Source organism: Corylus avellana, chromosome ca7 (assembly GCF_901000735.1).
Source record: "Corylus avellana chromosome ca7, CavTom2PMs-1.0".
Taxonomy (NCBI): domain Eukaryota; kingdom Viridiplantae; phylum Streptophyta; class Magnoliopsida; order Fagales; family Betulaceae; genus Corylus; species Corylus avellana.
Genome location: NC_081547.1, coordinates 22,149,236 through 22,164,083, shown reverse-complemented (window position 1 = coordinate 22,164,083; position 14,848 = coordinate 22,149,236). Strand labels below are relative to the sequence as shown.

General features: G+C 37.9%; 2 protein-coding genes across 4 annotated transcripts in view; both read left to right on the top strand.

Annotated features, from left to right (window-relative positions):
* LOC132187478 (mediator of RNA polymerase II transcription subunit 15a) overlaps positions 1–10,653 on the top strand; it is a 28,435-nt gene extending 17,782 nt beyond the window's left edge. For 2 of the 3 annotated variants that reach the window (XM_059601799.1, XM_059601798.1), the window contains exons 9-11: positions 7,973–8,173; positions 8,260–8,348; positions 10,068–10,653. In XM_059601799.1, the coding sequence (XP_059457782.1) occupies positions 7,973–8,173; positions 8,260–8,348; positions 10,068–10,305 (528 nt within the window). In that variant the 3' untranslated portion in view covers positions 10,306–10,653. The remainder of the gene's footprint in view (positions 1–7,972; positions 8,174–8,259; positions 8,349–10,067) is intronic. The other variant, XM_059601800.1, reaches the window with a different exon arrangement.
* A 2,941-nt stretch (positions 10,654–13,594) lies between these two features.
* Positions 13,595–14,597, top strand: LOC132188446 (uncharacterized). The gene has a single exon (XM_059602893.1). The coding sequence runs from the start codon at positions 13,735–13,737 to the stop codon at positions 14,371–14,373; it is 639 nt and encodes a 212-aa protein (XP_059458876.1). The 5' UTR covers positions 13,595–13,734; the 3' UTR covers positions 14,374–14,597.
* The last annotated feature ends 251 nt before the right edge of the window (positions 14,598–14,848 follow it).

Below are 14,848 nucleotides of genomic sequence, written 5' to 3'. Positions count from 1 at the left end.
TGCACGCGCCTCCGCTAGAGAGGAAATAGAGAAAACTAGGAGAATTCTAGAGTGAGAGTCTCTCGTCTAGAAAGATGATTCCCCAAGTCCATCACAATGTTCAAGACAATATAGAAAGGGTTATCCAAGTTGTTTAAAATCAAGCTCAGTTCTAATACAAGTTTTTATTTTTTTAACAATTGAGTCAAGCTCAAGCTCTGCTTTGAGGCTTTACCCATAAATAAGTGAAATACAAACATTCTAATATGTTCATGTAAAGAGGCTCCACTTATACACATTATAGGTATAGGCTTGAATTTGGCAATTTTAGTTCACGCCTTTTGTTTTAGAGATAATTGTGAGCTGAAATAGTGTTAATACATGCCAAGGAAGCAAAAAGAAGTTTGACCTTGAAACGGCCTCTTTTGGAGGAAATCTACCATAACCTATCTTCACACCCTTGTCTCACTCAGGCAGAATGTGACACCTAGAAAAAAGAGGCAAAAACATCCACCTCCCAATCATGAGCCTTTTACTGATTAGAACCACCTAGCACCTCCAAATGAGCCGCAATTGAGGTGTCCTTCGCACAAGCAATACTAAATAAATCAGGGAAAGCTATCTTAAGAGCCGTATCTCCACACCACAAATCATGCCAGAAGCAAACCCTAGTCCCGTCCCCCACCTCAAAACGCGTAAAGCCTTTGAAAGTGTCCCAACCTTTCCTAATATTCTTCTATAACCCCACCCCAAAAGTACCTCCAGGCTCCATAGAACACCACCCTCCCCATAAACTTCCAAACTTCACATCCACCACAACCATTTCCCTAGCAGGGCGCGATTGAACACCATTAAGTTTCTAATACCCAACCCGCCTTCCTATATCGGAGTGCAAACCTTCGACCACTTTACCAAGTGGTATTTGAACTCTTCGCCTAGCCCACTTCATAAGAAATTACGCTGTAACTTTTCAATGCGCTTAGCAATGCTAATCGGAATAGGAAAAAGAGACAGATAATAAGTAGGCAAGTTAACGAGAGTGCTCTTGATAAGCGTGACCCTGCCACCCTTCGATAAATACAACGTTTTCCAACCAGCCAACCAACGTTCTATCTTTTCAATAACTCCATCCCAAATATGCTTAGCCTTATAAGGGGCCCCCAATAGCATACCAAGGTACTTTACTGGCGGTGAGGCAACCTCACACCCTAGAATAACGGCTAACATGCCCACTTGCTCCACATTCCCCACTGGAATTAACACCGACTTAGCCAAGTTAACCTTCAGACCGGAGGCAGCTTCAAATAGTAAAAAAAGACTCCGCAAATAGCATACTTGGGCTGGCATAGCATTGCAAAAAGTGAAAGTATCATCAGCAAACAGAAGGTGGGAGAATGTAGTATTACTGACCTTGAAGCCTTGTAGCAGCCCGCCATTAACCGCCGCCGAAATCATCCTGCTCAAAGCTTCCATCATAAAAACAAACAACATAAGAGACAGGGGGTCCCCCTGTCTTAATTTCCTAGAACTGCTAAAAAAGCCATTAGGAAAACCATTGACCAGAATTGAGAATCGCACCGAAGAAATGCAATGTTCTATCCAAGAGCACCAAATCCCCCCAAAACCACACCTCCTTAGCATATATAACAAGAAATCCCAATTCACATGGTCATAAGCTTTTTCCAGATCCATTTTGCAAATAATCCCTGGCTCCCCAGATCTCAACCGACTATTAAGGCATTCATTAGAAATCAAGAAAGGATCTAAAACCTACCTACCCTTAATAAAAGCACTTTGCGACTGAGATATAATCTTATCCAGAACTACCTTCAATCTATTTGCTAAAACCTTGGCTATGATTTTGTAGATACCTCCCACAAGGCTAATTGGCTGGAAGTCTTTGAGATTGATAGCACTAGGAATCTTCGGAATAAGCGAAATGAAAGAAGCATTAAGGCTCTTCTCGAACAACTGTAACAGAATGGTTACTACCAAACTGAATATAGGAGAGAAAATGGAAGAGAAAGAGAGAAATAATAGAATGAATGAATGAATTGACTATTGAACTAGGTATTTCGAGGATACCTAAACCTCCTTGAGTATTCGAGGACTCCTCCTCCAAGTTCACAATGAACAATTGACTATCCAGATGCTAATTACATTCTCATACAAGCTATTTATACATCCTCCTCCAACTAACACTTCAACTAACTACCAACTAACTAAACTGTATTATAACCTTCCCAACTAACTAAACTATATTATAACACTACCTATTATAGTTATCTACAGCTAACCACTTTCTTCTAATGCCTGTTACACTACTCACCCCTTCAAAGCACCTTGCCCACAAGGTGCGCTTGAAATAAAAGCCAAGCTCCATTGGCGTAGCCTCATATACAAGCCAAGCTCAATTCCTTTGCTGGCAGCCTTTTGAGTCATATAAATGCCACGTATAACCTCATGCAGCTGCCACCAAGCCCTTTCATTGAACCACTCATCTCATGTCACGTGTCCCTGCTGCTTGATATTTTTCAAACTCCTTTTCTCACGCAAGCCAGCTTCAACCTCTCGTCTTCTCAGCCGCCATAGCCACTTTATTGAACAACTGGCCGTAACTTCTTCCTCCCTTCTTCTCAACCGCGCAATAATGAAATGCTTTTGCCTGGATCAAAACACCATCTAACACACCCAAGAAAGAAGACGCCATCATCTAACTTCCTTTGCGGAGTATTATCGAACAACTGCACTTCACTGCAAGAAAGCCTCCCAAAATTCGAAATTTGTTTTACTAAATCTTGCTCCCCCAAATCTTCATTCTTGAACTCTTGTTTGATCTCCACCTTCTCAGGAATCAACTGTAGCTTCTTACAATCCACGGACTCGCACCCAAAAAACCAATCTAAAGCCTCATCGTTGCTGGCCATGTTCTGGCTGAGACCGTCACAGCTTTCTACCTTTTGATCGTCGACACCCTTTAATGGAATCGGGATTTTCTGGATGTGTATGTCGTCTTCGTCTTCTTGGACAAGATCAGAGATTTTCTGGAATTGCATGTCGTCTGCATCTTCTTGTACAAAATCTTGCCCCACATCCTGGTTTCCAAATTCTGAACTGAAATTGCCCTCCATAGAACCAAAAGATAAATGTTTATCTTTCGGTTGTGACCCATTTGCCAATTCCTGGATATTTTTCATTCTATCAGCATGTTGTTCCTCCAGTTGCCTCATTTTGAGTTCATATCTCGCTTTCATATCTGCATTAATAGATTTGTACTTTTCATCAATGGCTACCAAATTAGCCTGCAACTGCCTAAATGCGTTGTCATCCGTGGAATCGAACGGCTTTGATTCCTGAATGGACTTAGTATGAAATCCATCTCCTGCCTGAAACCCTACACCATCTGTTGCATGAATCCTTCCTTTTGAGGTTGAGCCAAAATTGGCCTCCATAGTATCAAAAGAGGAACTTTTATCTCTTTGCTCTGGTGCCCTCTGCGATTCCTGAATGCCTTTCATCACTTGTGCCAACTGTTCACTCAAGAAAGCAAACTGGTCATCTTGCTTTTTTTCCAGTCTTGCATTCTTCTCTTCAATATCATCCTTCAACTGCTTAAACTCCTTCCTGAACTGCACCAAATCCGCATTTTGCCCCATTGACCTAGTTTCCATGAAAAGAAAACAAATGGCTCTTGATACCACTTGTAACAGAATGGTTACTGCCAAACTGAATATAGGAGAGAAAATGGAAGAGAAAGAGAGAAATAATAGAATGAATGAATGAATTGACTATTGAACTAGGTATTTCGAGGATACCTAAACCTCCTTGAGTATTCGAGGACTCCTCCTCCAAGTTCACAATGAACAATTGACTATCCAGATGCTAATTACATTCTCATACAAGCTATTTATACATCCTCCTCCAACTAACACTTCAACTAACTACCAACTAACTAAACTGTATTATAACCTTCCCAACTAACTAAACTATATTATAACACTACCTATTATAGTTATCTACAGCTAACCACTTTCTTCTAATGCCTGTTACAACAACCCTCTTGCATGAAACACACTAAACACCTTCATAATATCCCTCCTCACAACCTCCTAGCAAGTTTGGAAGAAAGCCATTGAAAACCCATCGGGGCTCGGTGCCTTATAGCCATTCATCTTGAACACTACCTTTCTGACCTCATCCTCTTCAAAGTGTCTCTCCAACCAACTAGCCTCATCCTCCGATATGGAATCAAAGGAAATACCATCTACCATAGGCCTCCAACGGCATTGCTCAGTAAAAAGTTTTTTATAGAACTCAACTATGTGCTGATTAATCTCGGTCGGGTTTGAAGAGGGATTGTCTCCAATCATAAGAGTATCTATAGAGTTGTGTCTTCTATTAGAGTTGGCTATGGAGTGAAAGAATTTAGTACACTTATCACCTTCCTTCAACCACATCACCCTAGATTTCTGCCTCCAACTCACCTCTTCCATAAGGGTGCAATTCTCTAACTCGTGAACCACCTCCGCATCCAAGGCCCTACTTTCTTCGTTCACATCTAACACCTGGAGCTCTTCAAGAAGCAACCTCTTATTCCTACCAATGTTGCCAAACACCTCCTCATTCCATGTCTTCAAATTCATCTTCAAAGCCTTGAGCTTGCAAGCAAGAACAAAGCTTGGCGTACCGTGGAACACATAAGAGTCCCACCATTGTTTCACTAGGGCCACAAACCCCTCTGCTTTCAGCTACATATTTTCGAATTTGAATGGTTTTTTCCCCTTTGACACATCCCCCAACTCAAGAATGATTGGGAAATCATCAAAGCAAAGGCGAGAAAGCCTCTTCTGTCTAACCCCTGGAAGCTAGGCCTCCAAAGCTGGGAAAACAAGAAACCGATCAATCCTTGACCACAGAGGGGGATCGTTAGATAGCGACCAAGTAAACGAGCCCCCAACCAAGGGGAGATCCATTAGCCCTTGTTCAGAAATAAAGCCAGAAAATTCCATCATTGCCGAATCTAGATGAGCTCTCCCTGATCTTTCGCTAGGGAACCGAGTGACATTAAAATCACCCCCAATACACCATGGTATGTCCCACCAACTTATAACACCAGCCAACTCCTCCCAAAGGAGCCTTCTATTCCTGAAAGACACCGCTAGGGTGTAAGCCCCCATACAAACATCGACCTTCCCCCCACCCTGTTATCCCACATAATCAAGATACCACCCGAAGCCCCTCTAGAATCCATACAGCACCAATTCACGACTCCGCCCCCATAAACTACGGACAATATTGCAAGACACCCTGAAATTTGGTTTCTTGAAGACAAACAATATCTACCTTTCAGTCTCTAAGCATATTACTCACCCTCAAACGTTTATCCCTCTTGTTCAACGCTCTCACATTCCAAGATAGAATGCTTGCTTCATAAGGCTACTACATGACCCCTCCCCTTTCTATTACCACGGCTAGAGCTCATACTTCTAGCATCATAATTCACCGAGCACTCCAAGTTCCTAACCTCCCTCTTGCCCTTGGTGCCGTTGCTTGGATTGGTAACCATCGCGTTATTCCTTCGTTCCTCTTCTAAAAAAGTCAATAGAGCTAACAATTGCAGCTTATGACCCGTATACGAAATCCCCACAATCGGATAAATCTCATTAGCACATTGTATAAACTTGATAACAACACTCCTGCAGTCCTTGAGGTTTGACACCCTCTCTATAGCTTATCCTATAAGGATTCATCTTATTGCGAGTGGTAAATAATTATTGATATTTTTTTGAAAAAGACCACATCAATTCCTTAATATTGTTATTTGTTTGATTTTGTGTTGTTTTCTTGTTTTCATGTTTTAAATAAAGATGCAATTAATTCCATTGATTTTGGGCTTAAAGCACACTTTGAGAAGACCTAAAAGATATGATTAAGCTTAACCAATCATAATAGAGGACTTAAATAATGTGGTTAAGTTTAATCAAATCAAGGAAATGATTAAATCAGAATTTCTTTAATTGGAGTCAAAATTGGATTGGATTCAATTGCACCTTTATTTAAAACCTGAAAAAAAAAAAATTTAAAAAATTTAAAAAATTAAAAAGTTTTAAATTTTTTTTAAAAAATAAACAAATAACAATGCTAAGGAATTAACATATGCGAGTTAAGGGGCTTGACTGTGCAACATTCGGTGCTTATTGGTTAACACTTGATAATATGACTTCACTTCAAACTTGTGCCTTTTGGAAGGGCTCCAACATATTCTATCCACATCTCCTTGCCCTACTCTAAGGGAATACAACATCTCAAAGAAAGAGAAGACCACATCCACCTCCCAATCTTGTAAGAAGCACCCAATGGCCAAACCCAAGTACTTTAGTGGCAAAGATGATACTCTACAACTAAGAATACGGACCAACACTTCTACATTTCCCACATCACCAACAGGAACTATCTCTGATTTTGCCACATTGCAAATGTCATTGTACAGAATTGGCCTCATAAAAAATCAAAGTATTATCAGCAAACAGTAAATTAGACACTAATAGCTCTCCATTATTCCTTGACCCTATCGAAGAGTCCAACTTAAGTCCCCAACTCAACGCCTTCATAATCACCACAAACAATAGCGGTGATAACAGATCACCCTCCTCTCAATCCACGAGCGTTACAAAAGAATCCAGATAGTGAATCGTTATTCCCACAACTAAATTAGTAATAATACCAAAATATGATCATTGGTCTTTAGAGTCCCCACATTTGGATTCTTTCTTCCATGATAAATATTTTATTATTATTCAATTTCAAATGGTTTTTATTACAATTGCCAAATTCTACTGATCTAATTGGTTGCTAACCTTATTAACATTAAACCCAGGTTTGCTTTTTCTTCAAGGGAATGGTATATTTGTTTCTTTCTTTTTTATTTTTTCCTTTTCTTTTTTAAAACAATCTCTGCTAATTACAAATTGAACCTCAAACGTTTTTATATGGAACAATCTTGATTTAAACTAAGTTTAGATGGTTTAATTAAAATGATCATTTTGTTAAGTTGGTAACTGCTTGTGTTCTATTTTCTACAAAAAATTTGTCCTGATTTGACATAAGAAAGGGGAGAAAAGAGAGAAAATAGTGGAAATAGGAGAGTCTACACATGCAGATGCATTCTAAAATTAATGCCCAAAGTGAATGGTTGAACTCATAAAGATTGTAGTTTTTGGCACAGGAAGTCAATTGACAACTAGTTGTATTTCACCCACTTCACATGTGCATGTTGTTTTAGGAAATTCCAAGAAGCTACGAGGAAACCTTTTAAATAGATAAAAATTAAAAAATAAATAAAATAAAATAAAAGAGTTTTTATATCTGATGGAGGGTGAATTTATGCTTCTGAAAGAAATCACAGTATCGATGGTGCAAAGATGTTTGGAACTTCTTGAACATTAATACTATCAATTTGGGTACTCAAAATAGTGAAGCTTTGGTTAACAAATGCATACTGGGAGTTCAGGTGCGGATTTCTAGCTCATAAATCTGATATTAAATGCTTTCTTAATAAAATGAGGTGACCAATTAAGCTTGAAAGTGTACACCTTTCCTTACCACTAGACTTAATGCATAACCATGAGAGAGAAGAGGGGGGTCGTTATACTGCAGGGTCTCCTTAAATAGGTATTTAAGGATACTAGTTTCGTTCAACAGGATTTTGGTTGTGAACTTGCAAAATGAATCTGTTTATCATAAAGAGATTTGTTGTTCCTGAACTATGCTAATTTGTGTGGCAATCATGTCCTACCTCAGATTTGCTGGTGTAAGTGATATTTTGTTGTAACCTTTATCTTTCTCAGTCAAATTCTTTCTTATCCTTGAAAACAAAAAATAGAGATAAAAGAAAACCGATTCCCCCATCTTGGCACTTTTAATTTTTGTTAGAATGTCAGAATCCCCACATCAGCTTCTGCAGTATAAATAAATCACGTGGCACCTGTTGCAGGTTAATCATGCCCTTTTGGAAGAAATAAGGGAGATAAATCAAGGACTTATAGACACAGTTGTTGATATCAGTGATGAAGACGTCGACCCAACTGCTGCTGCGGCTGCTGCTGAAGGGGGTGAAGGAACCATTGTCAAGTGCTCTTTCAGTGCTGTGGCTCTGAGTCCAAACTTGAAATCGCAGTACGCTTCTGCACAAATGGTAGGCGTTCAGACCTTCTAACATGAAGTAAATTTTTGTCTAATAAATGTCTTCTCAGAATTTATATGCACTTCACTCCTATGCAGTCACCGATCCAGCCATTAAGATTGCTTGTTCCCTCAAATTATCCAAATTGCTCCCCAATACTCTTAGACAAGTTTCCAGTTGAAGTCAGGTGATGGAACTGTGCACTATGCCTTTCTTTTATATGCTGTTTTGGTTCAATAAAGTTAAGATTTGAAGATTATTTCTTGGGTCTAACTGAAGAGATTTAATAACTTCTTTTGCAATCCTTATGACAAAATTAACATTAATGAATTAGAGCCTCTATTTGATATGGAAGCTTCTGAAAAGCTTTCTGGAAAACTTCATTTAAATTGTGGCAGGATATCCATACTCTGTTATTGAATTTTTTTTCTTTAATAGGATGTAGTCAAAGAATTCTTCAGTTTGTTAATAATTTGAGGATGATGACATATGCCAATAGTTTCAAACTGGCACTTGATGTCAATCTGTTCGAGGGGTTGTTTTGCACGTCACCTAGTCATGTGACCTGGAGCAAATTTTCAATAAATGACTTATTTTAGATATTTATGGTAATGCAGCAGTTTATACTAAGCTAGAAATGGCTAACATTAGTTGTACTACTGTAGAAACTCATAGCAATACTTCTGCTATGGCTTATTGGCTGTGTTCCTGGGCAAGATTCCTTTTATTGATACTTAAAGGTACTCCTAAAATCAATAATCATGTATAACTTAGGATTCCATCAGTCAAATCATCTGGTTTGCAATCTTTTGGCTTGGATTAACTGGATTTACCATGTCTTCCCAGTCTACTTCCAATTGAACTCCAAATTGTACATGCCAAAGAGGCTAGGTGACCAGTTCACTAATTCAGACGTCTGCTATGGGCTAGTTCTGGTTATACAGATATTTCAATCTCTTGGTTTTTATGCACACTAGGGATTTTTTCTTTATAGGTTTTTTTGAGAAATTATGCGTAATCACTTAATATACCACCCAATTTGTAATGTTCCCCGAATCGTTCAATCTGGATAGTGTACCCTACCAATCTATAATTGGGGTTGCAATCTCCTTCTGTTAAGTCAGATGCCAAGCGCATCATGTGACCCTCCTCCCTAGAAGAACCCCAACCTCCTTGAATGAGAAGAAGAAGAATAACTGGTCAAAGTGACCATTATGCCCCCATGGAATTTATAAAAATGCAACTATACCCTTAACTTTTAACTATACCCTTAAGGGATCTGCTATGACCCATGGCCCTTTTTTCGGGTTTTTTTTTTCTCTCTCTGAATTTTCCCTTCTTTTTTTTGGTATTTATAAATGTCTTAGATGTCTTTAAAAATAATAATAATAATATCTTATGAAGGGTATTTTTTTCACTTTGAATCACATGAAATGTTCATTATACCCCTCCATTAGGATCTAATAGAAAATCCTAATGACAGTGGGACATTGCAACCCCACCACCCAACACCCCCCCCAATATGCAGATTGGTAGGGTAGGTTAAACAAATTGAAAGATTGGGGAACATTGCAAATAGAGTAGTAGATTGAGAGGAATAAGTGTAGTTTCCGCTAGGTTTCTCTTCCACTATTTTCCTTACAGCCACCTTAGCAGCCAAATGGTAATGGTGTAAACCCCAAGCTGTTTGATAATATGGATACTATGTGTTGAATGGAAAAGCGCATTCTAACAAAATGGCTCATGAAATAAGTCAACTTTTTTTCTCAATCTGATCATTTTATTATGTATTCTGAGTCCTCATGTTAAATGTGTACTTATCCTCAAAGTTGGTGTGAAAATATCTGCCATTCGTAGTACCAACAAAGGATATTTGATTTTAGGAAATCCTTTACATCTTATTTAGAAAATTGGGTCTGATATTCTGCCTCGACAGTAAGGAGTATGAAGATCTTTCAGTAAAGGCAAAGTCGAGGTTCAGCATATCTCTACGAAGCCTTTCGCAACCGATGTCGCTTGGCCAAATAGCAAGGACTTGGGATGTTTGTGCCCGAGCAGTTATTTCTGAGCATGCACAGCAGAGTGGCGGAGGTAGTTTCAGCTCAAAATATGGGACTTGGGAGGACTGCTTGAGCGCGGCATGATCATCTTTGCCAACCCACACAAAGTTGTTATTGCAAAAGTTAGTTCTGACTGAAGAATTTGCTACAGCTGCTTCTGCTTCTGCCATGATGACTGGGTAGACAGTTTTTGGAAATAAGAATCTCATGTTAGCTGGCCTGGCTGTTAAGGGACGACAGGTTCCTGGATGTAGCATAGAATAATTTATGTTTTTGTAACGAAGTAAATTAGTGGGTGAAAAATGTCGCATTAGTCAATTGTTTTACCAAGTGTTCTTGCGTTGTAACCACGTAGTAGTCTGTTATTTATGTCAGTTGCAAGAAAATGTCACTTTTGCTTGACTGATTATACAATATAATTTTGTATTTTGCTGGATTGTTTTGTGGGAAATGCAAATCACGGGGAATGTGTAGTTTAGGCAACAAGGTGCGTTTGCGCCTGTACATCTCTCTCTTTTTCTCATCTTTTTTTAAGTTTAGACGACAAACTGAAGTGGGATGTCATGGGAAGCTCTAACGTGTAGGAAATTAGGGTTAGGGTTTATGAGATATTCGGAAATTGAAGGCATGGATTAGGAAATCAAGAGCTACAGATCTTAGGAAATACGTATAGCGAATGAAAGCATCACACCTTCTAGGGTGGGTTTGAGAACCCATTGCACTAATTGAAACGTATTTTCTAAATATTTTCCTGTTGTAGCTCAAAACGCTTTAAGAGCATTTATAATGGAGGAGCCAAATTTTTATGCAAAATGGTTCCTCAAAACTTACTTTTATCTAGTTTACCTAATGAATTTTTAAATGCATCTACATCCGATTAGCTTTGCTTTTATTTATTCTATTAAAATATTTTTTTTTTACTCTTTATTGGGAAAAAGTTTTGGGAAAAGTTATTGAGAAAAAGTGAGAAAAGTGCTGATATATTTAGTTTTTTTTTTTTTTTTCTTCTTCCAATCAAATATCCATTTTGCATTTTATTTTTTTTGCTAATCCAATGTAGGGAATTTTTTAAAAATCTAATTAGCAATTTTAGATAAAAGTAACATTTGGCTCTTTTATTGTGAATGCTCTTAAAAGAGAGCGAGATATTCATGCCTTAGTATTATAAAAATTCTATATTCAAGTCATTGGTGGTATTTATTTTCTATATTCTTAGTATTACAAAAATTCTATTATACACTTTGTATTATTATTTATCCAAAACAAGAGCATAAATTGTGATTATTTGGTGTGAGCTGATTGCAATATTAAGAATAATTGTTTTTTAAAAAAAATTATTTTTTAAATTGCGAAACCAACACATGGCATAAAAGATTGAAATGCAACAACACAGAATAATAATAATCAAGAGGGTAAAAGGCAGAGACATGGATTATTAGGCTCAAAGCTTAGTTATTCTCTATGATTAAGCTAAATAAATTAGAGAGTCATCCTTTAAAAAATTCATGACAACATATGGTAAAAGGCTATTTGTTACTGAAGTTCCAATTAATTTTTTCAGAATAAGTCAAATGAGCAGAAAAATTGCTCGAGAATACGGTAACAATAAAAAATATTAATTTACTATATGAATTGGAGTTGTTGGCAGATGATATAGGAACACCTACGTCTGCTAAATGACAGCTAAAATCCTATTTCTTCATCATCTCTAGACAAATAAGAATACGCCAATTTAATCAACATTATGGAGAATTGAATAATAGACAAGAATGAGCAGTGTTTAAGAGAACACTAGCATGCATGAACACGCCAGTGTTTTCTTATTATATAATATTATTTAAACAATAAACAAAAAAATAATAATAAGAAAATACTGGCGTGCACACTGTTTATGCACGCCAGTGTTCTTTTAAACACGGTTCGACAAGAAGCTCAATGAACCCTTACAAAAGTCAAATTTATGAATAGTCCTAAAGAATCTGTCAACTCACACTCTGTCGGCAAAAAACAAACAAGAATTTTGACGCTAGCAACAATAATAAAAGGCATGAACATGGTAATTGCTTAGCCACATTGTTCTTATTCATGACCCATGCATTTAATTTCAAATTTCAAACATATTACAAAACAAAGTAATAAAAAGAGTTTTCATTAAAAAAAAAAAAATCGATGACTCAGAGAGTCTCATTCATCTAATTGTCTAATATGGTGGATGATGTATATAAATAAAATAATCATCAAATGAAGATCAGGACGAGATTTTCGTAGTAAATTGAGTGCATTTATTAATATATTGTATAATAATAAAAAAAAAAAGTGTATTAATTATTAATTAATTACCTGTTCGTCTGAATGGAAAGAAGAAAGTAAAAATGTATTTTTGATTTTTTTAAAAGTTGGAAATTTACTAATTGGGAGTTAGAGAAGATTAATTCAACGAGGAAAACAGAAGATATCTGAGTAAGAAAAGTTCTAACTTTTATGAGAATATTTATTTATGAAAAATGAAATACGCATGACATTTGTGAGATTTTGAGAAGGCAAATGCTAAAGGTCCAACTTTTTTGCCTAACAAAAGTCTAACTTTTGCCTTATTTTTTTATAAAAATAAAAAATAGAAAAAATGTTTGAAGCAACTCTATCTATTTTTGGCCTTTCTTTTATTTAGTATTTTTTTTTTAAAATGAAAAATGGTATTTTTCTTCATAATAATAACATTTTCTTAAAAAAAATGACATTACTATGAAAAAAAATACCATTTTTCATTATTTTTAAATACAAAAAAAAATAAAGACAAAAAAAATAAATAGGTTGCTTCAGACATTTTTTCTATTTTTTATTTTTTATTTTTTTTTTAAAAAAAGAGAGGCTAAAGTTATACTTTTGTTAAACAAAAAAGTTGACTTCTGAGAACAATCCAATCCCACAGGCCACAACTGAAGAAACCATGCATCCTTTTAAAACGCGCTTATTCAATTTCAAAACAATTCTCAAACCCACTCGTACGTAGAATCAGCGCATGGATAACAGAAAACGTATTCGAAAAGTCATCGTGAAAGCACGCTCTAAGATGCTCGTTGGCTAGAAATTCTCCTTGGCACACAACTGAAACCATCCTTTTAAAACGCGCTTATTCAATTTCAAACAATTATAAATCCCCACTCGTAGGAAGTTGTTGGCTAGAAATTCTCCTCGGCACACAGCTTTGGCACCCCCCCTGTGGACCCCCACCCCGAAAGTGTAACCCTAAACCCATGTCAGGTTTCGGCCCCTGACAAACGGCTCTCTATCCTTTTTAGATTGCACAACTGAAAATATAACCCTTGAAACCACTTAGAAATTACAATCCGCCCATACTACCGGCGCCCTTTATAAACCCCTCCTTGTCACGCCCTAGGTTTTGCCCAACCAAGCAGCGAAACACCGCTTTCACAAAAGAAGAAAAAGAAATCAAAGAAAATCAAACAAGAAACGCTCTCTCTCTCTCTCTCTCTCTCTGAGAGTGGTACAAGAATGGCTTCGTCTTCTCCAAGAACCAAATATGACGGTCGAGATTCTCACACGTGTCACATATTACCGCCGTCGGGTTACTCCTCGTCGTCGTCGGCGTTCGCTTCGTCGTGTTCGAGCTTCGCGTCCCGATCGTCCACATTCTTCACGCGCTCCTCCACGCCCGTGAACTTGCACGGACGCCGCTCGTGCTCTCCCTCGCCGTATTCGTATCCGTCAAAGTCGCCGTCTCCGTCGCCGTCCGTTCGGTTCTCGATCGAGCGGGCGACCTCTCCGGGGCGATCTTCGATCTCCGTGAGGATGCAGGGCAGCAACAATGCGGTGTCGTCCAACAAGAAGAAGGCGTGCACGTGTTCGCCTACGACGCACCCGGGCTCATTCCGGTGCTCTCTGCACAAGGCCTCGGCTACTCGTGGCGAAGATCACGGCCATCGGCAGAAAACGGCGTCGTACCACCTGAGTCTTCGGAGGTCGGCAATGACGAATTCGCTGGTGAGGATCGGCGGAGTGGAGGGCGGAGACTTGGTAAAGAGGGCCTTGTCGGCTCTGATTAGGCCCTCCTCTCACCACCAGCGCCGCCGAGCCGCATTCCATCCGAGGCCTAGCCGTCTCTCCCTCATGTCCAAGGCTGACGAGTCTTGATTTTTCATCCGCTGAGTTGACTCGGACCTCACTCGGGAGTGGCCTCCTCTCGGAATCAAAAAAAAAAAAAAATTTAATTTCAGATTAGCGGGTAGGATAGATTAGGAATTTTATGTAAATACTTGAGAACTCCCTACGTGTCATGAAAATTTGCCAGGTTTTTGTATTTTTTGGTAACAAACTGCCAGGTAGAGTTTAAAACAATGGAAACTACTCTAGTACTCCTGAACTTTTTTTTTTTTTTTTTAATCAAAGAATTTTATTATTTTTGAGTTTAATAAGAAATTAACATTTTTTTTTTTTTAAAATGCCGGATATTGGAAACGGCTGGATTTGGAATTGTGTGGGTAAATTTTGTGGTCATTGAGTGGAATGATGTTTGTGGACATGATCTATGTATGGCATGTATGTGTGTTTATGTAATTCTTTCATAAATATTTTGGATTTTAATTACCTTCTATTTTCTTTATTAAAC